The sequence below is a fragment of the Lactuca virosa genome, chromosome 8 (assembly GCF_052849685.1).
Source record: "Lactuca virosa cultivar CGN04683 chromosome 8, Lactuca_virosa_CGN04683_v6, whole genome shotgun sequence".
NCBI lineage: Eukaryota > Viridiplantae > Streptophyta > Magnoliopsida > Asterales > Asteraceae > Lactuca > Lactuca virosa.
Genome location: NC_136433.1, coordinates 187,472,327 through 187,497,472, shown reverse-complemented (window position 1 = coordinate 187,497,472; position 25,146 = coordinate 187,472,327). Strand labels below are relative to the sequence as shown.

Sequence of the window (25,146 nt, the reverse complement as noted above, 5' to 3'; positions counted from 1 at the left end):
TGGGCCTTGTAAGGCTGAAAAATCACTATTGGGCCCCTATTAGGCCGAAAACTCTTTCACTAAATCTTTTTGGGCTGAAAACTCATAAATGGGCCCTAATGGATCGAAAATCTTTATTGGGCTCTCTCACCTAAACCAAAAACTTTCATTGGGCCAAATCCATTTCATGTGGGCCTAGTGTTGGACCGAACCCATTCTTGGACCGATCCAAGCCCAAAACTCGAGCAAACCACATACCTTTATTAGGCTTAAGGAGTTCTCGGCTACCCTTCCAATCCAAGCCCAATTTCTTTCTTTTCTCCCCTCTTCAAAAATCTGATCGGCCCTTAAATAAATAAAACAAATAAAAGGGGGGTTGACTTTGGTGGTGCCACCTCCATATTATTCAGCATATAACAAGGCAATTATTTTTCATACTTCCATGTAAGATTGTATTACCCAACATGCTTCAAGACTAATCTCTCTCTTCTCTCTTCCTCTCATCGGCCGATAATCTCCCTCTCACTCTCTCACAATTCATTTCAAGACTCACTCCCATTTCATAATTCTCTCAAGCCCCATTATTCTCTCAAGAAAAATCCTCTAACTCTTCTCCTCCTCTAATTTTCATGGGTTGTGTGTGCATCCAAGAGGTTCTTTTCAAACTTTCATAAACTTGGTAAGTTTATATCACACTCAAGTTGTTTTAATTCCAATTTACACTAAGATTACTCCTCAAGTAACTCCATTTTCATGATTACACTCTTAGAACACCAAAACTCCACAAATCTCTTCAAGGAAGCAAGCTAGGGCCGAAAAACCTCCTTCCTCTTCCTCTTCAAAACTGAAAAAGCCCCAAGGTGAGCTTCATACCCCTTGTTTTCGAGTTTTGCCTTCTTTGGGGGGGGGGGAGGAATACAAGGCAAAGTCTTGTGTAAATCTTTGTATATTTGTTTGCATGTGCATGTGTTGTACGATATGGGTGTTAAATGTTGTGAAATCCATGTTAAGAGTCCAAGAACTCGAGATTTTTGGTTAGACCTCAAGATGTTGGACTTAGTCATCATAATATGTTGTTAAAAATGAAAACTAGCTCCTAAATGAAACTTGTTTCATTTGATGCATGATAAATATCACAAGGATTAGTTCAAAAATTTTGTTTAAACAAAATTTTGACAAGAAAACATGGAAAATGATAAAATATGGAAGTTTTCACTAAAATAATGGGCATTTTCGGCCATAAAGACAACCAAGGGCCATTTTTTACCATTTTAGTAAAATGGGCCTTTTTAGTAAATATGGACCATTTTTGCACACTTTTGTAAAAATGGGCTATTTTTGACAACTCTAGTAAAAATAGGCCATTTTCGACATTCTTGATAATAATGGGCCATTATTGACACTTTAGATAATATTGGGCCATTTGTGAACATTTTAATAAAAATGGGCCTCTTATAACAATTTGGGTAAAAATTAGGCCCTATGCGACAATTTCATTTTTATTGGGCCTTAGATGACAAATTTTATGCTAATTCGGCCTTTAGTGACAATTTTAGTAAAATTGGACCTTTCCCGACAATTTGGGTAACAATGGCTATTTTTGACAACAATAGTAAAAATGTGATATTTTGACACTTTCGGTAAACGATTATAGTTTTATCACCTATGGTTTGTAGTCGAAATTATACACTAGTAACATTATTTATGACGTTAAATAATGAAACTCAATATTCACGTGAACTTCGTTAACGCTCTTGTGAGACACTCCTTCACTCGTACCTACCTAGTGTACATAGAAAGTCTTGTAGTTATAACCAGAGTCTCCTGGAGGGAGAGCGGGATATTGTGTATAGATCTATACGGGATTGACACCCCACACCTGAGCTGCTCGATACAGCTAGACAGGCCAGTCTAGGGTGACAATTATCTTTAGAAACCGACGCCTGAAGAACGTCAAGACATGCGCTCTCGTCATATTAGTATGGTTGTAACGACTCACATGGAGAATAACAACATTATATTAAAATTTACGCAATGCATATACTTTACTCACGTTTCGAAGTACGAATCTATGCGTCGACTATTTTGCATCAAATTTCACTACTCGGGTCTTACGGTTTGAGACCACAATTTTTCGTATAAAAGAAAATACAGGATTTTCTGGGAATCACTCTCCATACATTTTCAAACAAGATAAACAACGGATACACATGCATTTATACATGATTTAAAATGAGACTTACAAACGATTTTACAAGAAAATATTGGATTTTCTGGAAGTTACAAACTATTACAAAGTTTTTCTCACAAGCATGCTTATGAACTCACCAACATTCTATGTTGACGCTTTTCAAAACGACTTGTATTTCTCAGGAACTCAATAAGCAGGTGGACAGCTAAGGAAATTTGGATATTTGTTATATTTTTGAATTATCATACATTATGTTATTTTGGAATGTATCTCGTAAACAAATACAATGATGTAAACCATTAATGTTGATATCGTAATGTATGATGATGATGGTTGCTATGTTTCATTTACATACAATTGTTATGATATTACAAGATGAAGTCACCCGCCCCCGGACGTTTCCGCCATCCCGGTTCGGGGGTGTAACATCATCCAAAATACATCAGAGTCAAATAAGTGAAAAATCATGGTGTGTGTGATGCAATCATCCCGAGCTCTTCCCCTTCGATCTGAATGTACCTGAAACATAAACTACAAACCGTAAGCACAAAGCTTAGTGAGTTCCCCAAAATACCATACACCATACATCTACGCCGGCTCAAGGCTGTGTCGGGTCTATTTCACCCTGGGTCTATTTCACCCCCGAGTCTATTTGAACTCATATGTCAGCATAAGGTTGTATCGGGACTATTTCACCCCGAGTCTGTTTCTCCCCCGAGTCTATTTCAACTCATATGTCAGCACAAGGCTGTACCAGTTCTATTTCACCCACGAGTCTATTTCAACTCATATGTCAGCACAAGGCTGTATCGGGTCTATTTCACCCCCGGATCTATTTCACCCCACATACATATAGCACAAAGGCACACATGCATACAACACATACAGCCGGAGTCACAAAGACTACAAGCACATATAATCCCTAGTGTCCTACAGTATACGAGCAAACTCACATTAGTCTGCTGTCAGTCAAATAGATGCCCGGGCTGCTGAACCAGAGAATCCCCACACTAACCAATCAAATAAAACCATAATTAACAATCGGGTCATAAACCATAATATGGACTTAATTAACTAACCCCGACCCCCAAAGTAAAAGACCATTTTACCCTTCCCTCAATTGGCCCAAAATCTGAGGCCCAAACTCAAAGGCATAAAAGCCCAATAATGGCCCAATTCCTAAAGGACACTCACATCCTAATATGGGCCCAAATCCAAGAAGTCCCAAGATCTAATAGTGGTTCAAAATCAAAAAGACATGTGGCCCAACAAGGGCCCAAAACCCTAAAGCCCAAAGTCGGCCCAAAAAGTCAAAAGCCCACCTGGTCGCGAATGCTAAGCGTTCCCCTAGTACGCCTGGCGTACTAGGTGGCTACACTGAGTCGGGGATCCAAATGCGTACGCGCAACGTATGCTTGCATACGCCCGGTGTACGTACCCATTAAGCTCCTTTTCTATTAAGCACTTAATGCTTGCTACCATACGTCCACATTTCAGATCCAAACCTTGGAGAACGTCTTAATCCGTAAAGTCACTAACTTGGAGCCTTTTCATGGTTCCAAAGAACTTAAACCTTAGATTTGGCATCCTACTTTCACCAAATGGGCATATACTCATGCATGGTTGATCCTCAACCATCAAGATGCTAACTTTATGTACTAGGGATCTCAGAAACATCAAGAAGAGCAACGCCTAACTTCTGGAGTGGAATAACCCCACTAGATCTCATTCATGGGACCAAAAAGTGACCAAAACTCCATAATAACTAGATCTAAGCATAGAATGAGCAAGGTATAAGATTTATACCTCAATGAAGCTGGAAAAGATGAGTGAAATATGGATCTACAAGCTCCTCCTTGATCAAGGCTCCTTCTCCAAGCTTCTTCTTCTTGGAGTTACACTAAAAACACACCAAAACATACACAAATGTCAACTCTCTCTTGAAATGAGCTAGGTTTTCGAAGTGGGACTCTAAGGGCAATGGAGGTTGGGAAATGAGAGAACCTTGGGACATAAGACTGCTTAAATAGGGTCCAAACCCTAAAATTAAGGTTTGTCCCCTGATTGCGTACGCCCAACGTTCAAGAGGAACGCCCAGCGTACGCACCCTTCTCCCAAAATTACAATAATGCCCCCTAAGGACCAAAATTGCAAACTAATTACACACCAAGGGTCCAAAATGAAAAATACCTTGAATCGGGTGTTACAAACTCTCAAAGGGACCAAAAATATCAACAAGACCATACATGACACTTAAATGAAGATGGAGTACAGATCTTATCACCACAATGGGTCTAGAATACATAAAGATTCAACTGGAGTCCAACTCAATACATTAAAAGGGCCAAAACAAGCATATAAAGTATTAAAACTCCAAATACTCTTAGATCCAAAGATGAAACACAATAAAACAAGGATCTTTATAACTTAGAAAGGTCCAAAAGAGTAGACATGGTAGAGATCCACAAGCTTCAAGCTTCCAAGCACAACCTTTCTTGCTTTCTTCACCAAAACACACAAAATGCACAAAAAGAGGTTCAAGGAGAGAGGAGGAGCTCAAAATATGCAGGACGCTAGGTTTTGATCCCAAGGAGCTCTTGATGTGATGGAGGATGCAAAATGACCTAAACCATGGACGTAAGTTCCTTAAATATGGGGCATACCCTAGTTTTATGGGCTTGGGCTACATAGCTCACTACGCCGTGGTGACGAGTTTTCCAGATAATCATTCTAACTTCAAACAGTTATAAATTCTTCGTTCCAAATCTGTTTTCAGTGATCTTCATATGCACGCGATGGTATTAACAACCCAACATTTCTATCTAATTACTTTTGACCTATTGTATACCAAACTTAATTCATTAATACATGTAAAGAGTCCAAAATATAACTTTTTCCCCTTTTTACCCCTTTAACTCCAAAGTACAATTCAAGGGCTTAAATCACTTAACGGACATTATAAATATCTAATAAGGTCTAAAATTTATTCCCTTGAAGCCCAAGACCTTTACTCGATCAAATTAAGGTCCACTGTCCCGAAATTAGAAACATCCTAAAATCGGATGTTACAGTCTCCTAATAGGTAGAGGATTATGACTTTGATGTGATATCAAATGACGGAAACTAGGTTGATCAAATTGATATGAAGGATTTAAATGCATAAGTGTACAGTTTTGGGATTCTTTAATACAACCTTAGGTCTTTAGTAGTGGACTTGTATGATGACGTTCCTCAGTGTGGATACAAGAGCGTTGTCCTTCGATTCCTTGAGATAGGTCAAAAAGACAAGTTAGATCACCGATTAGGGATAGGTTTTTGGACATGGGATCCCATGGGCTTCAAGCGAAGGATGCTACTTGTCGGAGGCGTTTGTCTTAAAAGGTGGGGGTATATAGGCTAAGGCGAAGTTTGGAAAGGTAGACAAATAATGGGTCTACTTTGTGGATTATGTGTTTAGCCCATGGTAGGGTCGTCTACAAAGAAATTTGTTCACTCGTAATGTAAAATAAGATGTTTCTTCATGGTGATCTTAATAAAGGAAACTCAAGGTCTTAACTGGAGGGGTTTTTGGTTTATCGAGTGGATGATTAATGCATGGGTCGATATTGCAGATTTGTGTACTATTTGGAGCATTTTACAAAGCATGGAGAATATAAACGTTGTACGGGATCTGATATGTGTGCCAGGGTGGCGAAAGGTTTGGTAGAGATAAAAAAAACAAGTTTGGTGAACTTCTAAGTGTTTGGTTTGGTGTGAAAGAGTTGATCATCTCGAAAAGCTTTGATTGGTATCTGTAGTTTTCAATTTGGAGTTCGGTCGGGAGGTATACACTTCCACATATGGTTAATTTTTTTGATTGAAAGTTTGAGTAGACTACATATGTATGTCAAGGTGGAGATTTCTGAGTTTGGTCATATGAGACAAACATACAATAGTATAGTGCCTTAAAATGTAAAATGGTGAGGGGTTCCATATTCCACTTTTCTTATCTCTATGTACTCTCTTTAATTTTGTATACCCATTTAAGACATAACATGTCATTTTTTCAAAGTTTTGCTGTTGATTTCTTCCTAATTATTGTATGCTTCCGCACATTCCACAACATAAAGTATGACGATACGGCTAAACATGTAAGTGTAGTTTGTTCTTCATAAATTTGTTTAAAACTTGTAAGTTTGGTAATCACAAGAGAGTATTTAAAACTACTTAAATTGAAAACCAGTTCAATATAAATTTCTTATTTCCAACTACTAAATTAATTAAGAAAATTGTGGACTCATGTGATGTCGTTCGTTCACTATCATTTTCATATCTTTTTATGAGTACTTGGTCGAAGAGGGCAGTTGGAAGACCCTACAATTGTGTCTTAATACACACCAACCAATATAAATGGAGCTCTTCAATTGTGTTTAACAACCTATACAAGAAATATTTGCATACCCTACATGATTAAAATTAATTCACCTTTTTTTATGTTTAGACAGGCATACTTAAACATTATGTTTTATAAAAAAGAAATAGTGAACAATCTTGAACATACTGCAAGAAAGCATTAATTTGTCTTCCTAATTCATAAAAGAGAAAGGTGATTCACAAATTTATCGCCAAATAATCCTATATTTACAACAATCATCATCCCATGTCACTTGTAGAAAACCATTGAGCGTGACATAACATAAAACTAAGGGAATTTTTTTAAAAAGAATACAAAAAGGAGTAAAACAAAATCGGGAACAATTACTTAAAAATAATGCTACAAAACTATCAACCTTTGTCTTTATGCAAATTTTCTAGTAATTTTATTGCATTTTAGAAAATGTATATCAATGACTAGTAGCTAAAGCAGTCACCAAAAGACCAAGAATCAGAAATGGTTGAGCACTTGCCTGAAACCAAAGAATTAAATAATTTTAACTCAAAAATTAATAAATTAATAAATTAATAAATAATTTTACCTGATATTTGACATCATATTTCACCGGATCTTTGAGAAAGTACTTGAACTGCAGCACGAAACAATAATCATTACTTTTTAATCAAAGTAATAAATTTTATAATTTCAAAATCATATATTTAACTATTTTAAAATCATAGAATTTACCTGAAAAAAGACTTGTGGAGCAATTAACCCGAGAAGGGCTAAAGCGTAATATGGTTTACCAGCTCCTAAAAGGTAACCTGCCACCAAAAAATGCATATTACATTCATCTCAAAAAATACATTAAATATTTTTGTTAAAATAGAGATATATTATTAATTATTAATAAAGAAAAATGGTGAAACCTGCTATTGAGAGTTGAGTTATGTCTATGGCACCAACACATATCCATTTAGCTGTCTCCTCACCAAAAGCCACCGGAAGGGACTAGTTAAATATCCATAACATACCAAGGTCAAAATCGTCATATTTTATATTAATTATATCCAATTTATTGTACATAAATAATAATGAAAATTAAAAGTGTAAAGAATTAATTACCTGAAGCCCCATTTTTCTGTCTCCTTCGACACTTTTAAAGTCATTTACTATCGCAATACCAAGCTTTAAGTTAAAGAGCAAATAAAACATAAAAAAAAATAGTTAATTATGGACTTCAACCAAAATATTAAATATTATTAATAAATATTATATTTATGATGTTACAATTTATATACCCCAGCAATGCTATACAATAGTGTGAGAACTATTATGTCAGGTGTAAGTGTTCCAAACAATGCTTGACCAGCCCACCTGTAATGAAAAAGTCAAAGATGTAATATAACACATCATGTAGATTTATAGATTTGGAGTTAAGTTAATATTAGTTTAATTATTATAACAATAAAAAAAATATATTAAATAGAAAGTGAGAAGAATAAGAAATCAAACCATGGTAAGCTAATATAGCTGGCTCCTAGTGCAAAGTTCCCAAGCCATCCATTTTGTTTGAGCTGCAAACACAAAGGGAATATTAATTATTATATTCACATCTTATTCTTTTAAACCAATTAAAAAAAAAAAAAATTACCTTTAAAGGTGGAGCTGAGTAGATATAAGATATAAAGGATCCACCCAAAGCAAGATAGAACATTATAGGGAAATCATGCCCTGCCTATAACAAAATTGTCCTTGAAACTAATATTTACCTTAAATAAAAAATTAAAAAAGAAAAATAGGAAAAGACATACATACCCACACATCTAATATCCCAGCCAGAACAAGGCCTCCCAAAAGAAGTACCCAAACTTGAGTAATGACCTAAACATAAAAATTAAAAAATTAAAAAATAATAATAGATTCAAGTAATAGTCCGTTTAAATACCGAAGAAAAGAGTCAAAGTTATATTAACAAATTACAAAACTAACCTCTTGTTCAGATATGGCTCCCGAAGGAATTGGGCGATAAGGTTCATTAATAGCATCGATATCTCTATCATACCAATCATTGATTGTCTATAGAAAGAAAAACATGAAAGTATTTAGGGTTTATGATAAGTGAAGAAGAAGAATTGTTCGAGAAAATCCCAAAGAGAAAATGTTTGTTATTTCCATGATGGTAAATAAAGAATACATTCAACCCTTTATATAGGGTGGAACTAATTTTGGCCCATGAAGAACTCTGCTTAGTTGTTAATATGCTCCCATCAGTTTACAAAAGTTTAATAAAAAATAAAAAAATAATAAAAAAAAGATTACAATTTGACATATACGAGTGATTTGAACTTTTACCTGTGTGTAACCCGTTAGAAATGGGCCGGACATCATCATGCAAACAATTGATTTAGCAACATCTTCCACAGTCCAGTGGAAGTTACCTTCAATGTGAATAAAGTTATGTCACAATCTACACGGTTTTTATCTGATAATTGTTAAAATTTGTTGGCTTGAGAGATTTGTCGATGTGATTGTAATAATTTATTATATAGTGGATCTTTCTCTTTAGAGGCCATCGTTATCTTCGGTTTTGGATTTTTCCACGTATACCTTATGTTTAAGTTTCTCTATTATTTTTCATTGGACGGGTTGTTGGAATCTTTGAGGCCATTTTTCCAACAATAATGTCGTTCGTTATTTTTCTTAAAGATTTATCTTGAAAAAAATGGTAAATAAAAATGATTTAATTTAAAATTACCAGAAGCAGCAGCTCCACAGACTACTCCCCAAATTAATGGAGGCCAAGTTACAGGCTTTGTAAGTTGAACACGGATCTTCCACATATCCTGTACCAAAATTAAAATACGATGCAATGTTAAGATCCAATAGTAACCTTCCATGAAGCCAATCTTAACCTAAAAAATTAATACATAAATTATAATACATGAAGGACATAAGGAATATAAAAACTCTAACAGTTTCTTGTTTAGCTCCTTTGATGCCAAGAATTTGATTAAAACCCGATCCACTTGCAGCGGGCGCTTTCTCCGGTGCCTTTGCTTTAACTGCTAAAAAAACATTATTCATTCAGACAAGAAGATAAAAAGGGATTTTAATTAATCCAAAACAATAACACACATCTATCGATCCATTCAGTCATTTACCCCAAAAAAAAACACACATTGAATTTGAAGTCAAACTACTATTTTGATATCAAAAATTGATATCGGCTTTCAAAATTTTGGATAAATTTGTTGCTAATTACATTGAAATTTATCGCAATTACTATAATGTTTAACATAAATAATCCCAAGGGCATTAAACTGAGTTAAATGAAATTAAAACCTCAACTAACCTTCGTTTGCATCTGTCTCTGTTGCTCTGATTGTTAGTCTTCTCCCTAATCAATTCAATGAAAAGTAAATGAATTCAAACGCAAATATAAATGGATAATCTGAAAGTTGAAGAAGTTGGAAAGAGCTTCAGATTGAGCTTACGAGAACGAGATAGAGAAATGGGTGTTGCCATTGGTAAAGTACGACATCGATTAGAGTTGGAATTGGAAAGTCTAATAGAAGAAGAGACAGTATTGAGCAGAGAAGAAGCCATGGTAGCCATTGAAGGTAGGGAGAGTTATTGGGAGTTTTGGTAAGAGATAACCTGGTAGTTCTGATTCTGACTGCTACTAGTGAGACTCTACACATACTCCTGGTTCTTTTTCCTTTTTGGTATTGTAAAAAAAAAAATAATAATAATAAATAAAAAAATAATTAAATATTGTCGTTGTAGTTTGTCGAAAATTACTACTTTGTTCCAAAAAAATTAGACAAATACCATATCGGAATGGTCCAAGTTTTCCACAAGGAGACATCATTGCATAAAAAAAAAGTTTTAAAAATGTCATTTTTATTATTATCGATTTAGAATTTTCATTCTTAATAATTGCTTCTCCTACATGCCACGTGTCACTTCTATATGCTTTATCAATCCATGTGTCGCTTTTCTGGAGCTCCTCTCCCTTTGTTTCACGCTCAATCTTTTTCAATCCATTCCTCAAATCCCATAAAATCTGCTAAATTTTTAATTAGATTTCAAATTTGGTATCTTTATTGAGGATATTACGGGATTGGGTTTAAAGGAGATTAGGGATTCAATTTAATTAAACTTTCAAATCCAAATTTCTGAAATCTCGGCACCATCTACCCTGTGACGATTAACTGATTGGCATATTTCACCACAAATCAAAGCCCAATCGATTGATTCTCGATAAGGTCTACATGACTACATCAAGAATTAATGGAGATCAATTTATTGTATGAAACTGATGATGCATGATCTCAAGAAGGTTGAAGATAGGAAAATGCAAGAAAATTGAAGATGGCCATATTTTGGACTTGCTATTCAACTGGACTCCTATGTGATTTATGTTTTTAACCACTGAGTCTTTCCTTCCTCTGTATTGATTTAATTTTTATGTGTCGATGTCGAAATATTGCGGATAATGAAGGGAGCCTAATTTCAGGTAAATTGCATTTGATTAGTCCATTGACAACTATAAGATAAATGATCGTTTTCTAATTTTGTAGCTAGGTAATTCCTTTCCTCCATCTCATTTTATTCAGTTATCCTCTCTCATTCAACCGATTGATTTTATATGGTTTAACTATAAATATTATTTATATGAGTATAATCTACAGTCTTTGGTTTATTCTTCAGATTGATGGAGAGGGAGGCGAAACGTGTTGCATGAGAAGAGGTTCAAGAAGGTACAATCAATATTCGACTGATTTATATATTTTTCTATTTTTTAATTTTATCCATTTTCCTAACTTTTTAGGAACTCTCAAGTTTACCAACAATGGAGTTAAGTCACAAGGATGACAGTCCTTCTGGCCCTAATCATTTAAACCTCTGGAACCTTCTTTACACATGAAAATTGTAAGATTTCTTGATGCTTTTGTATACATCTATCAAAATTACAAGATATTGATTGTTTCTTTATATGATTTATGTTAAAATGTGACAAGTTTGATTATGCACACTACGTGCTCGATGAAATGCTTGAACAATATCTTATTTTTAATTTCTTTTAAATGTTATTAGATAGGAAGAAACTAATTCAATCCTTTATTTAGCATAATTTCTTGAATGGTTTTTACTCTAAATGTAAAAGATTTTTTTATAATTGTTGCGGTTCCGCCCTACTTTACTTGAGTATATGGCTTCATTGGCAGCGTGTTTTCCTTATCTGAAGTGCTCAGTATAAATGTTGGAGCAACCAAGCAACCAATTCACTTCAGCATCCGAAGATTTGGTAAATACTTGCTTATGTGATTTTTTGATTTGATAGTAAGTGTTTTATATGAATGCATATAGGGTGTTTAATGAAATGCCTGTTAGGATTGGACAACAGGATTGAGTATGGAATGGAATAACATTTTGTTACATCATTTGCAAATCCATTGTGTTAATGATTGAAGAATATAATGTGTTGCAGGGTTCTAAATTGATCTGATTATTTATTCTCATCAAAATGTTCATTTCATTGGATAAGTCAATAAGAACCTTTCATCACTTCTCAAAAACCAACATGTTGATTCATCTGATTCAAACTCTCCTCCGTTTACTCAGATGCTTACCCTTGATCAAAAGAATGCACATAAGTTTATGACACTAATTAGTATTGATGTACTTTTGAACTCTGGTGGTTGTGGTTCTTATAATCCTAAAAGAGAAGGCTCAAAGTCTTCCTTTACCTTATTATCGAGTCAAAATCTTCCATACCTATTAACAAGTTTATAATTTTCAGCAGTTAGTGATGATAAGGCCCAAGACCCTATACTCTAATCAGAAACTTAAAAAGATTTAAGTTGTGGAAGAATAGCTACTAAGTTTACTCATAAAGCTTCAAACTTTAACATATGAAAACATGAGGCTGAAGCATGATATCCATGAGAATGAATCATATTGGATTCCCAAATTGCACATCTTGCAGCTGAGAAAGCTATGGTTTAATACGGTGTAGGTTCAGCAGGTGGCACCAATGAGGAATTTCATGCCAATGGAAGATAAAAAAAACCAAATCTCATAATCAAATCCTATAATTTTCCCTCTTGTTTTAGAATATTTAGCCTTTTGATTTGGTTATTTTGTTTTGGATTATCAAGAACTAAGGTTTTATATTTTAATTTTATGTTTTCTACTAACCTAATAAGTTTAAACCCTTGGGTCAATATTACGTTAAAATGGAAACTAAGGTAATTTTTATATATTTATTTCTTTTTAATTGTTGTCATGTGTCTTCACGTATGTCTATCATTTTTAATTTTTGTGATCAAGAAACATTTGGTAAGGAATTGGCTTCTGTGAGTTTTTGAGTAAATTAAAAGTTTACACCCAGTGGTTTACCCAATATCACAATATCACAGGTTTAGTCTAACTTTTGTATTTGTTATAAGAATCCCCTCGTGGTTTTATTTTGTTGCGGATAATGTCCCTACATCAATGATTTCCAAAAAGCTTTGTTGAAACCTGTTGCGTATATCCTATGTAAGAGCAAAAATATCATTTATGTTGAGTAACTAAAAAAGCATGATGTTATAAGTGAATATATTTTTTGTTTTATGATTTTTTTTATTTTAACAATCTGATTGTTTCATATAATATAAAGTTTTTTGAGTTTTAAATGTCAACCAAATTTCATTTTTTTTTTATTTTGTGTTCGTCAATGAAAATGTTTTAATTTAAACTTATATGTGTCTGGATTATTTTCACTTTATTATGTCTTATTTTCTATCCTTTTACATGGTTGTGGTGTATTAATAATATTATACCCTCTAAAACATTGAAAGTAAGTCGTTTGACTTTCTAAAGTCAAATATAAACATTTTTACCTCTTATGTAGTTTTGTGTGTGTTCTGTGTATGTGTGTGTTTGTTTGTATATTGCATCATACTTGATGTCTTGGTGTTTTGCATCTTTAATTTTTTTGCAAAAAAATTAATTTGACAGACCTGCTATTACAGTTTAATTTCATTTCTATTCAACATAAATTGCTATTTAACTTTGGATTTTTTCTACTACTTGATTATACTTTTTAATTACTTTTTTATTAAGGCAAAGTAGTATATAATTGTACTTTTAACCCGCTACTATAAAAATTAGCCCAAAAGATACCACTCTTTCAAGTTGTCATTACTTTTATAGCAAGATAGTTTCTAATTTTCATTTTTTATGGCAATGTAGTTTCTTATTTTTTTTTGTCTATATAATAATTTTAAATGTACCATCCGTGGTTTCCACAGGTTATAACCTAGTACTCGAATAGAACATGCAATAGCAACATTGTGATACATATCAAGCATAACTTTGTTATATCTATACATCGAAAAGATCAATATAACTAAGATATATTATTTTCAAAAAAAAAATCATTTTCAAATAGCCATTCCAAAAAAAATACTCCATCTGTCCCAAAATTATTGTCCACGTTTGACTTTTAAAATCTTTCTATGTCAACTTTGACCATAAATAACTTTATTTGTGTTATATAATTTTCGATAAAACTTATAACAATGAAAACGCATTTAAAAAACAATCTATTCATTTATCTTATATAAAAAATTGTATAACAAAAAGTAATTATTTAAGGTCAAAATTGAACAAAATTGAACAAAATAGACTTAAAAGTTAAAAATTGTATTACATATCTGACAAATCTAGTAGAATATTCTAACATTCTAAAAATCGCATTAGAATATTTACAGTGTAATATAATATTAGAATATTTCACGTATTTTTCAAAAAAAAAAACGATAATTTTTTTTATTTTATTTTTTTATTATTTTTTAGGTAATTAAAGTGACGAAAATAATAATTAGAAAAAGAATTTTCGGACTTTTTCTTTTATTTTGTATTTTAAAATTAATTTTAGATTTGGTCTCACAAAATTAACTTGGTATCAAATGAACATGAACATATATATATATATATATATATATATATATATATATATATATATATATATATTCTTTAGTAAATATGGACAAATAGATGTTAGTTAGTACACTATCTTATTGTGGAATATAAAGACATGAGGTCTTAAAAGTAATTCCAGTATCAATGTATCTTAAAGAAATTGTTTAAAGGATCCATGAATAAATAAATTCAGGTCCTTGTCACATTAGAACTTAGAAGGATTTGATAATTGTTGAGAGAAGATTTCCAAAGCGAGACTCGAACCAGCAAAAGCATACTAAGGGCTTGAGGGCATATATATATATATATATATATATATATATAAAAGACCAATTTTTTCTAATGAAATATTCTAATATTATAGTTATCGTAAAAATATAATATGTATAATATTCTAAAATTATATGCTTTTAGAATATATTTCAATGTAAAATGTGTTAAAAATATTATTTTAGAATATCAGAATATTACATATATTATATTTTTTTGAATAACAAAATATTAGAATATTTAACTAGAAAAAAGTGGTCTTACGGTCTCAAAAAATTAGACCCTTAACGGTATATAAGTTTAGGTACCAAATATATAAAACTAAATACTTTTAAAATTTGTTTACATTTCTGGAAAAAAAAATACAATTTTCTTAAATGTTTGATACGTTTCGTAATTAGACTACTAATACTGATAACATTGAATTCACGCCCTCCTTGATCGCCTGCTTCCATGATCGGTTGGTATCATACGAATTTTAAGTCACCAAAAATAGATTTCAGAGAAATCGTATTCAAAGAATAAAGATAATGATTTAAAAAAAACGATTTCAGAGTAATCGAATACAAAAAAAAAACTATTGTACTTTCCCTATGTTGATCACGTCGACTGGTTGATTCGATTCATTTAATCATCATCGTTCTAAAGAAATCGGAATTAACAAAAAACGATTTCATAGAAATCGAAATTCACCAATAACAATTTCATTCAAATTGGAATTCAATTCAAGGAGTTCTCAAAAATCGCAACTCGCAAAAAATTGGATTCAACCGGACCTACAAAGGAAAAAATAACAAAAAAACTTGATTCCCAAGAAACGATAAAGTGTGGCAAATCTCAGTTCACAGAAATCGTAATTCACTTTGACTGCTACTCCATCCCATGTTGTATACATTTGAATTTCAGAGAGTAACTAATCTTGTGTTTTATTGTTTCTGGAAGCCTATTATTTATGGGGAAAAGGCTATCAATAATGTCTATAGTTTTATTTTTATACTTACCCATGTGAGCAGAGGGTTGCACCGTGTTGTGGATTTAGATAATATTTTAATGAATAGTCTTTAATCCCCTTGGTTAATTAGATACATGGTGTAGTAAAAAATGTATCACTTGCATTAATGTTCTACTCAAGCCAATTTGATATTACCTACTCGGGATCAATATAATATCTGATAACTTGTTGTCTGATGTTGTATTCTTAAAATTCTTTTTTGCTCGTATCTGGCTGAAAGAATTTTTATTTGAAGGAAATGTTGATTTTGACTTTAAAAGTGACAACTAGAAACACCAATATATTTTTTTTAAGTATGCATGAATGTCATTTGCTTTATGCCCATACAATGGGAAATATCTATAAAATAAGCCTATTGGGCTATTGTAAGCTATCAATATGATTTTTCCGTAGCTGATTCTTGTACAATTTACTTGTACATCCAATATAGTTGTTCATACAATATGTTTCAAGTGCATTATACAAACTAAACATATACAAATGTCGCTCTATATGTTTTGTAACGTCTGCTCCCTAGTACGTATTTTAAATAAGACTTATGCATTTTTACAAAGGGACTCGACGAGTTGGAAGCCCCAAACTCGTCGAGTAGGAATGGGAGAAGTTTTAACGTGGGACTCGAAATCTACTCGACGAGTCGAGAGCCTCGACTTGACGAGTAGGGCTGCCAGAGTGAAACCCTAATTTTTAGGATTTGCACCCTATTTAAACACTTTATCTGGCCTCAACTTCAGTCTCCATCACTCCCAAACATCAGTCACGAAACCCTAGCCCATTTTGAGTGTTCTTGAGCCATTGTTTTGTGTTTTTGGTGGTTTTGAAGCTTGAGAAGGAAGAGGAAGCTTGGGAGATAAAGAAGAAGTAAGTAGATCCTGAGTTTGTGCTCCATTTACTGTTAATCTGAGGTATAAAGTCTATACCTTGTCCATTCATTTACTAGATCCCTTCATGGTGTAGTTTAGGGTTTTTGGAGCAAAATATGGGACCATTCATGGATGCAAGCATGTTTGGGGTTAAGAATTCAGATCTGGAACCTTTGAGGGACTCCATGGCATAAAGATGCCAACTTTATGGCCATGGGAGTCCCATGCAACTTGTGAACCTTATTTTAAGGCCTTTTGAGCTAGATAACCCATGCATGAACGTAAAGTTTGTAACTTTACGTGTTATATCGACCTTAGGAGGCCAGATCTACGTTTTGGATGCATTAAGCCCGACTAAAATCGACTGTATGGAATTAGACTTTGGGGGACTCGACGAGTTGTTCTTAGGACTCGGCGAGTTGGGTCGTGGTTCCCTAACCTTTTCTGTTATTAGGCAAACTTGTTGAGTCTAGAAGATGACTCAGCCAGTTAGACGTGTTTATGGACTTGAAGATCAAAGAACTCGATGAGTCCAAGGATGAACTCGGCGAGTTAATAGCAAAAGGTCCCAAATTGTATGAAGGGAACTCGACGAGTCCAAGGAAGGACTCGACGAGTTCAAACGGAAAGTCCTGATTCTGTCATAAGGAGAATCTCGACGAGTTAGAGGGTATGTAACACCCCGAATCCTGGATGAGAAATTTAAGAGTTATAATGCACTTTGGAGGACCTACTCGACGAGTTGGTTGGTCCCGACTCGTCGTGTAGGAGATGAGCTGACCGCACAAATTATGAAGCTGACTCATCGAGTCAAAGGGTTGGACTCGACGAGTTGAGTCTGTATTGAGAAAACCCTATGTAACGCCCGGTTCCCAGTATGTATTTTAAATTTAAAGATTTTATGTTTTTTACACTGGGACTCGGCGAGTTGGAGGCCAAACGCGTCGAGTAGACAAGACTTTGGACGCGGGTTTTAAGTAACCTACTCGACGAGTCAAGAGCCCAACTCAGTGAGTAGGACTGTCTGGATGAAACCCTAATATTTAGGGTTTGCACCCTATTTAAACAACTTATCTTGTCCCAACCCAACCTCCATCGTCCCTCCCAACTCATAGAAACCCTAAATCGAAACCCTAACCTTGTTTAAGTGTTCTTGAGCCTTTTTGTGTGTGTTTGTGGTGATTATGAAGCTTGAGAAGGAAGAAGAAGCTTGGAAGTTTGAGTGGAAGCTAGTAGATCCAGAGGTTGTGCCCCATTTCCAGCTCACTTGAGGTATAAAGCTGAAACCTTGACCATGTAACTCTTAGATCAATAGTTAGGATTCATTTCTACCCTTTTCTAAGCTTTGTAAGGTAATATTCGGGATTGGGTGTGTATCATGGAGTTACACTTCGGATCTGGAAACATTGAGGGTTCCCATGGCATAAACGTGCCAACTTTATGGCCATGGGAAGCCCATGCATCTTATAAACCCCATGCATGGACATCAAGTTCGTAGCTTTACATATAAAATGGACCCTAGGAGGTCAGATCTATGATTTGGATGCATTAAGAACCACTGAAATCGACTGTATAGTTTTGGACAAAGAGGAACTCGGCGAGTCGTTCATGGGACTCAGCGAGTCGGGTCACAGTTTCCCCCCAAACGTCTTCTGGAAATGGTCTTTGGTTGAGTTGAAGGAAAACTCAGCCTGTTGGGGTTTGTTATGGACTTGAAGATCGTAGGACTCGACGAGTGCAAGGAGGAACTCGGCGAGTTCAAGGCAATGTCCCAACCATATGAAGACGGACTCGACGAGTTCAAAGAGAACTCGACGAGTCATAGACTAAACACCTTCATTCGGATGAAGATGAACTCGGCGAGTTCAAGGATGAACTCGGCGAGTCAGTTGAAGAAGGTCCTAATGTTTTGTTGAAGGCGAACTCATCGAGCTCTTGCTAGACCCGACGAGTAGGGACGAGGTTGTAGCACTTCGTGGACGTGGGGAATCGACGAGTTGGTGGACCAACTCGGCGAGTCTAGTCAACCAGATGTTGACTTTGACCAAAGTTGACTTTGACCAGGGTTTTGACCTTGACTTTGACTTGGACTTGAGATGACCCTTGTAAGGGTTATGAGCATGAAATGGTAATTTAGAAAGGTTGTTGTGTAGGGATTGAGGAGTGAGAAGAGTTGATTTCCATACCGAGGACAGTGCAGACACTACACGACATCGAGGTGAGTTACCTTCCAGTAGGGGTGGGTCTACGGCCACAATGCCGGCCCACCAGCAGGATTCGTTGATAGATGATTGTCTCTGTGATAGTAATCTAGGCTTGCTACTACATGATATGTTTATGTGCTAGCATGATATGTTGTATGTGGTAATAGGAGGGAAGTAGTCCCCGAGTTCGGTCGTTAGGACCGAAGGGTAGGTCGGCACCCCAGGTATGCCTGACAGTATGTTATGCTCTGTTTTGTGTGGTAGTAGTAGGGGGTGTACAAGTGTTGGATTAGATGTCTAATCCCATAACTATTATTGGTATGTATTCGACCCGAGAGTAGCATAGTCCATTTGGGTTGCATGGCATCAGAACAATTAGATAGACAAAATGAGAAAAAGGTTATTTATGATTTATATTAATATATTATAAGTTCTAATATATTAATATGAAATCATATTATTTAATTAGTATTGATCAAGAATTAATTTGGAATTAATTTCGTGATCAAAAGAGACTAATTAAATATATGGGGATTGATTATGTAAATCATTCATTCTTATATATGTGGGCTTGTGATCCATTGTCCTTCATGTTGGGATTAACCCATGTGGTAACCCATAGATACTCCATGGAGGTTAAAACCCATGGATCATGAAGGAAATGGAAAGGCATTAGTTACATGGTGTAACCCTAAACGAGTCACACTATATAAAGGACCCCATGGTTCATGAAATGGCACTAGTGCATACACTTAAGAGGGAAAGGGCCGAATTTCATAAGGGTGAACCAAATAACCTTCTTCTCAAGTTATTCCAATTGTTGGTGGTGTTGTGTGAACCATTTGAGGAGCAACACTTGGGGCACTAAGCTCTTAAAGGTTCAATACATCAAGCTCCATCAAAAGGTATGTCATCTAACTAGACTTTTATAGTAGAGTTGCTCCATAAAATGCTAGTTAGGATGATGCTTTGGAATTTTGTATATTTGCATGTATAATAGTGAAAACATAGATCCAAAGCACATAGGGCTGCATGCACACCATAGGAGTGTTAGAATGCTCAAAACCCAACAGTGGTATCAGAGCCAAGGCTTGTTTTCAATTATACTTGCTGAAAAAGGATGAAAATCGAAGTTTTTTGCTGTCTGGACAGGGGAATCGACGAGTCCATGTACAAACTCATCCAACTCGTCGAGTTTGTTCTTACACTCGGCGAGTTGGAGCCCCTGACAACATATATTTGAGTTTTTTGGCTGGAATTGGACTAGAATCGTTACCCTAAGCTGTTTTTGAACTTCTAAACTTGTTTTTGATGTGGTAATTATCAATCTAATCCAATTCAAAAGATAATTATCAAAAGTTTCATGTTTTTTTATTAGTTTAATGGTTAGGCTAATTACATGAAAATTGTTTGATTTGAATTGTCTTGTTCATATGAGTTTAATCTAGATCATAGTTTTTCTTGACATGCTTGTTAGTTGAATTGATGATCTTAATGTTTTTTAATGGATTCCATAACTTTTCCTCAAGTTATGGAAAACCAGAAGTTTTTGTGTTAAATCTTCATTAAAGTTATAGGTTACATAATTGAAGAGTCTTTTCTTATAAATAGTTTTATGGACTCCATAACTTGTCCTCGAGTTATGGATGTTCAAGAGTCTCTTCATTAAAGTCTTTAAAACCTATATTAAACTCATATGTTATGGATACAATAAGTTCTTGAATTGTTCAAAATTTGCCCTCAAGTTTTGGAATTTGTAAAGTTGCACTTTTGAATACTTTAGTTCCAAACCCTAGAATTTTAAATAGTTTAAAGTTCAACCCTTATACTATTATAATATTATAGGTTTAATATTTAGATATATGTATAAGAGAGTCAATCTTACCGTTAGTAGGCCTCATTCACGAAGCCGGTCTATAAAGGGGTATAAGGTTACTGCCTATAAAATGGCAGTTTAATGGGTGTCCACTCTCACCCACCGCTTCCTTGACTGGTGGAGGGTCGTTAGCCGAACGGGTAGGATATGACTCTAATTCTCCCTTCATTAAAAGTATAATGAGAAATATAAAGTAACTAAACACTTATAAATTCCCAATCTTAGTTACTTTAGGAAAATGTTAATTTGGTGCTAACCCATGAAATTACACTTTGCACCTTGCTTAAGTCGTTAGTGGAGCGTGTGTGGTTAACCGACATACTAACTTGGACTTGACAAGGATGGCAAAGGGTGGCTTAAGGTTTATCATAGATCGGTGGATCGTGTGTGGTTAACCGGCACATCGATTAGGTGATAAATTTAAGAGTACCAAGTTAATTTGCATGGTTATTCACACCTTGTTTGTGATACTCGGCATCCCAGTCACAAACTTGAGAGGGTACAATCGAGATTTAAACATGTCATTGAATAGTTCAATGAATCTCAAAGGATCTAGGAGTTTCAATCCAATTAAAACCTAATACCTATTTCTTTTTGCATGGTAGAAATTAGTGAATCGTCATTCGCCTACCTTCAAATATTTTATAGCTTGGATTACGGCATCCCTCTTCCAAGTTATAAAATATTGTGTTGGGTCCTAGCCTTAATATTTCATATTGGGTGTTATATTAAGGACTTAAATCAACTAACTTGAATTTATCCCTTATAAATGTCTAAGTTCAGACAACTATGATCTTCCCAAATCTCTTGAAATAAGCTTTCCTAATGAATATGATATCACACATGGCAATCAAAGGTGAATGATTAATCCCTTTGTTGTACATCAATGGGACAAGAAAATCATACTTCACTTCCTCCACCTCCTCCAATAATTCTCCCTAACCCACAAGTTCTAGGTCACTCAAGCCCTGTTGGCAAGATGGAAAGTCTATGTGTGCTCACATCTTGGAGATGAGAGAGTTGGGTGTCAAAGTCTTAAGGAAGTTGGTTGTTGACTAGGTTCTTCAATCACTTCCTAAGTCACATAGTGAGTTCCTTAAGGACTACTATATGACAGACCATGACATGACTCTTAATGATCTTACCTATTTGCTTGTTGATGATGAGTTCGGTAGAGTGGAAGTTTGGTGTACAGATTCTGAGGATGAAGAGGTACGCAGACCCTCGCATGAAAGAGCATATATGGCGAGAGAAGGAGTTGCTGAGTCGGCTGGGAAATGCTTAATGGTAACAACCGAGAGTAAGCATGAGAAAGCGAAGGTCATAGAAGACAAATGCTTCGCTGCCAAGCCCATGAGTGAAAAGATCAGCGACTGCGATCAGTTGATGAAGAAGGTACAAACTATCCTACTCTCGTAATGTACCAATAACAAACTATGAAAAAGACTTAAATGATTTAAAATCCAAGTTTTCCAATTTAAGTGGTAGTCTTATGCAAACTCGCTTAGCCAATTCTAACCTAACTGACCAACTCAGTAGGGAGTCTTCCAAGAGTGAGGAGAGAAGAATATGGATTCAGCAGAAGGAGTTAGAGTTATGTAGGGCTAGGGATGAACTTATTTATTTGCAAAGAGACAATTTGAAATTTTTGAAACAACGAAATGTTTTCTGTTTGATTTCTAAACACCTATATACTAATATCACTCAGTTGCATTTAGATTGTGAGATAGGAAAACAGATTCACAAAATGATTTTGCCTTTCCTTGAATTTAAGGAGGACGAAGTCATCGCTGAATGTGAATCTATAATGTCCTCGGATGAAATCTCTGTCACCTACAAATATGGACTGGACAAAATTGAATCTTTCATTGAGTCTAAAGAACATAAGTGTATGCTTAAGAATTTACTGGACGAAAACGATAAGTTAAAAATAAAGACCAAGACTATACAGAAGTTTGACTCATCCAACGCCAAATTGAGTTCAGAAAATAAAATCAATTTAGAAACCACTTCTGAATTTGATGAGGAGAGTGAGATGAGTGAAATATCTGTAGAAGACGTGGACGATTGTTTAGAATTCCTTAAAAGCGAACCCGAACCAACAAAACCCCTCATATCTGAAAATTCGGTTGAATACGCTAGGGTGTCAAAGGACAAGACAAAGAAGCTCAAATAAAAGGCCGTTGTCTATCAGAAGGTACAAACTACACCCAACGAAGTGTATGCCGTCACTTGGGTAACTAAGAAGCAAACAACGGAGTTGACATTGATGGTTGACAAAGACAATGCTGAAGGGTGTGATAACTTCTTCTGGTCTGCTCCTATTAATAATGCAGATGAAACAGTAGGTATGTCAGAGCAGACCTCATGGAGAGTTAAGGGACGATACATTCCTGAACCCCTCAACAAGCCCTCAAGCTTTGATAAACCCAGTACAAGTGGTACAAAAGACATACCAAGCGAATCACTTACAGCTACCAGCGATTCATCAACAACAACCAGTGCTCATGAGAAGAAAGTGAAACCTAAGGCCAACATTCACTTAACTCAAGAGCAACTTGCTGAACAAAATCGACAGAGGAACAAAAGGTACATGAAAAATCTCAATGAGAGAAAGCAGTTTTGGCAATCTCAAAACCCCTCTTATGTTCGCTCCGAAAAAGGTTCTGATCTCAGGATGAAAAAGGAAGCACGGATCAAAAACTGTCAGTCATGCAATCAAGAAAACCGAACGACCCGTTTCGGTTCTAATTCTGGAAGTCACAAGAACCGAAAGTCAAGTTTCGGTCCTAACTCTTACTACGCCAAGAACCGAAAGTCTTGTTTCGGTTCCAACACAAGGGTCCAGAACCAAAAAGCAAGTTTTGCTCCCAAATCCCATCCTCCTCACTCTCAACCAAAGCCCAACTCTGTGAAGGATATCAAAGGAAAGGGAAATCTGTATCCAGAACCTAAAGTCCAAAAGACCAAAAAGGCAGCTAACTCTAGAACACCCAAGAAAATCTCAACGGTGAAACCAACTAACCATAAAACACACCAGTTAAAACAAGATAAAGATAAAATCAAAGTGTACACCATCAAACGAAAAGATGAAACCACTTTAATAAAAAGAACATATATGGTTGATCTTTCGATTGCAATTCCCTATTCTGTAAAAGTCTCACCAGGGCCCAAGAAACTTTGGGTTCCTAAATCTGCTTAATTTTTGCAGGTAATTAGTGACGAGCAGTTTGACGAAGAATGGTATATTGACAGTGGCTGCTCACATCACATGACTGGAAGGAGGGAAGAGCTTCAGGACTTTCGGTCCCTTAAGGATGGTGGGTGTGTGAAATACGGGAACAACTCATACGGAACGATCAAAGGATATGGGATGATTACCAACTGAGATTTCTCAATATGGAGGGTAGACTACGTGTAAGGATTGCAGCATAACCTCATCAGTGTTTCTCAACTAGTGGCAGGAACAGGTTTGAAAGTCTCGTTTGACGATGAGGGCTCAGAGATAAATGAAAAACAAACTAAGAAAGTTCTGTTAAAATCTGAGTGAAAAGGGGAGATGTTTCCTCTAAATCTCAACCCGATAAAAGGAAAGCCAACAATCTGTTTGCTATCGAAGGCGAACTCGGATGAAAGCTGGTTGTGGCACAGAAGACTATCGCACCTGAACTTCAAAGACATTAATAAACTGGTACTCGGTGATCACGTGCGAGGACTTCCAGTTCTTAAATTCGACAAAGAACATCTGTGCGCAACATGCGAGATGGGCAAGCAAAGCCGAAAGAGTCACCCTACTCGTATCAATACAAAGATCATCGAACCGCTTGAACTACTGCATATCGACTTATGTGGTCCTTCAGCTATTGAAAGCTTCGGTGGTAGTAAGTTTATCCTTGTAATTGTAGATGATTTTTCTCGCTTCACCTGGTTATTCTTTCTTAAACAGAAATCAAAGGCGACTCCCAAGCTGAAGGTTTTTATCAAACAAGTGGAAGTCCAGTTGAGAAAAGTGGTACGAAACATAAGAAGCGATAATGGTATCGAGTTCAAGAATAAAGACTTTGAAGATTTTCTGGCTGAAAAGGGAGTAACTCACAACTTCTCTGCTCCCTATACTCCACAGCAGAATGAGATCGTTGAAAGGCGAAACCGTTCTTTATGTGAAGCAGCCCGAGCCATGTTGAGCTTCGCTTCTCTTCCACTATACTTCTGGGCTGATGCAATTGCTTCTGCATGCTACACTCAGGACCGATCGTTTCTCAACAAGCGCTTCTCCATCACTCCATATGAGATTTTGAACAATCGAAAGCCTAATGTAAAGTTTTTCCACGTATTCGGTTCAAGATGCTTCATTTTCAACTCCAAAGAGAACCGAAACAAGTTTGATGTCAAAGCAGACGAAGGAATCTTTCTCAAATAT

The 25,146-nt window shown here is 35.4% G+C and overlaps 1 protein-coding gene and 1 long non-coding RNA gene across 3 annotated transcripts; both read right to left on the bottom strand.

Moving 5' to 3' along the window:
• Positions 1 to 2,479: 2,479 nt before the first annotated feature.
• On the bottom strand, positions 2,480 to 3,992 carry LOC145129764 (uncharacterized). Its single transcript, XR_013717652.1, has 3 exons — positions 3,977 to 3,992; positions 3,124 to 3,180; positions 2,480 to 2,689 (listed from the first exon to the last, which is right to left on the bottom strand). It is a non-coding gene; the product is annotated as an uncharacterized LOC145129764 (long non-coding RNA).
• A 2,747-nt stretch (positions 3,993 to 6,739) lies between these two features.
• G4 (UbiA prenyltransferase family protein) lies at positions 6,740 to 10,230 on the bottom strand. 2 transcript variants are annotated; one of them, XM_079069355.1, is made up of 15 exons: positions 10,022 to 10,230; positions 9,880 to 9,924; positions 9,501 to 9,592; positions 9,283 to 9,370; positions 8,880 to 8,965; positions 8,517 to 8,603; positions 8,343 to 8,408; positions 8,179 to 8,262; positions 8,040 to 8,101; positions 7,826 to 7,901; positions 7,650 to 7,712; positions 7,454 to 7,535; positions 7,272 to 7,348; positions 7,126 to 7,173; positions 6,740 to 7,056 (listed from the first exon to the last, which is right to left on the bottom strand). In XM_079069355.1, exons 1-15 carry the CDS (start codon positions 10,140 to 10,142, stop codon positions 6,994 to 6,996), a joined length of 1,140 nt encoding a protein of 379 aa, XP_078925481.1. In that variant the 5' UTR covers positions 10,143 to 10,230; the 3' UTR covers positions 6,740 to 6,993. The 2 variants fall into 2 exon arrangements, with proteins under 2 accessions (XP_078925481.1, XP_078925482.1); XM_079069356.1 differs by having other exon boundaries at positions 9,501 to 9,589.
• Positions 10,231 to 25,146: the final 14,916 nt, after the last annotated feature.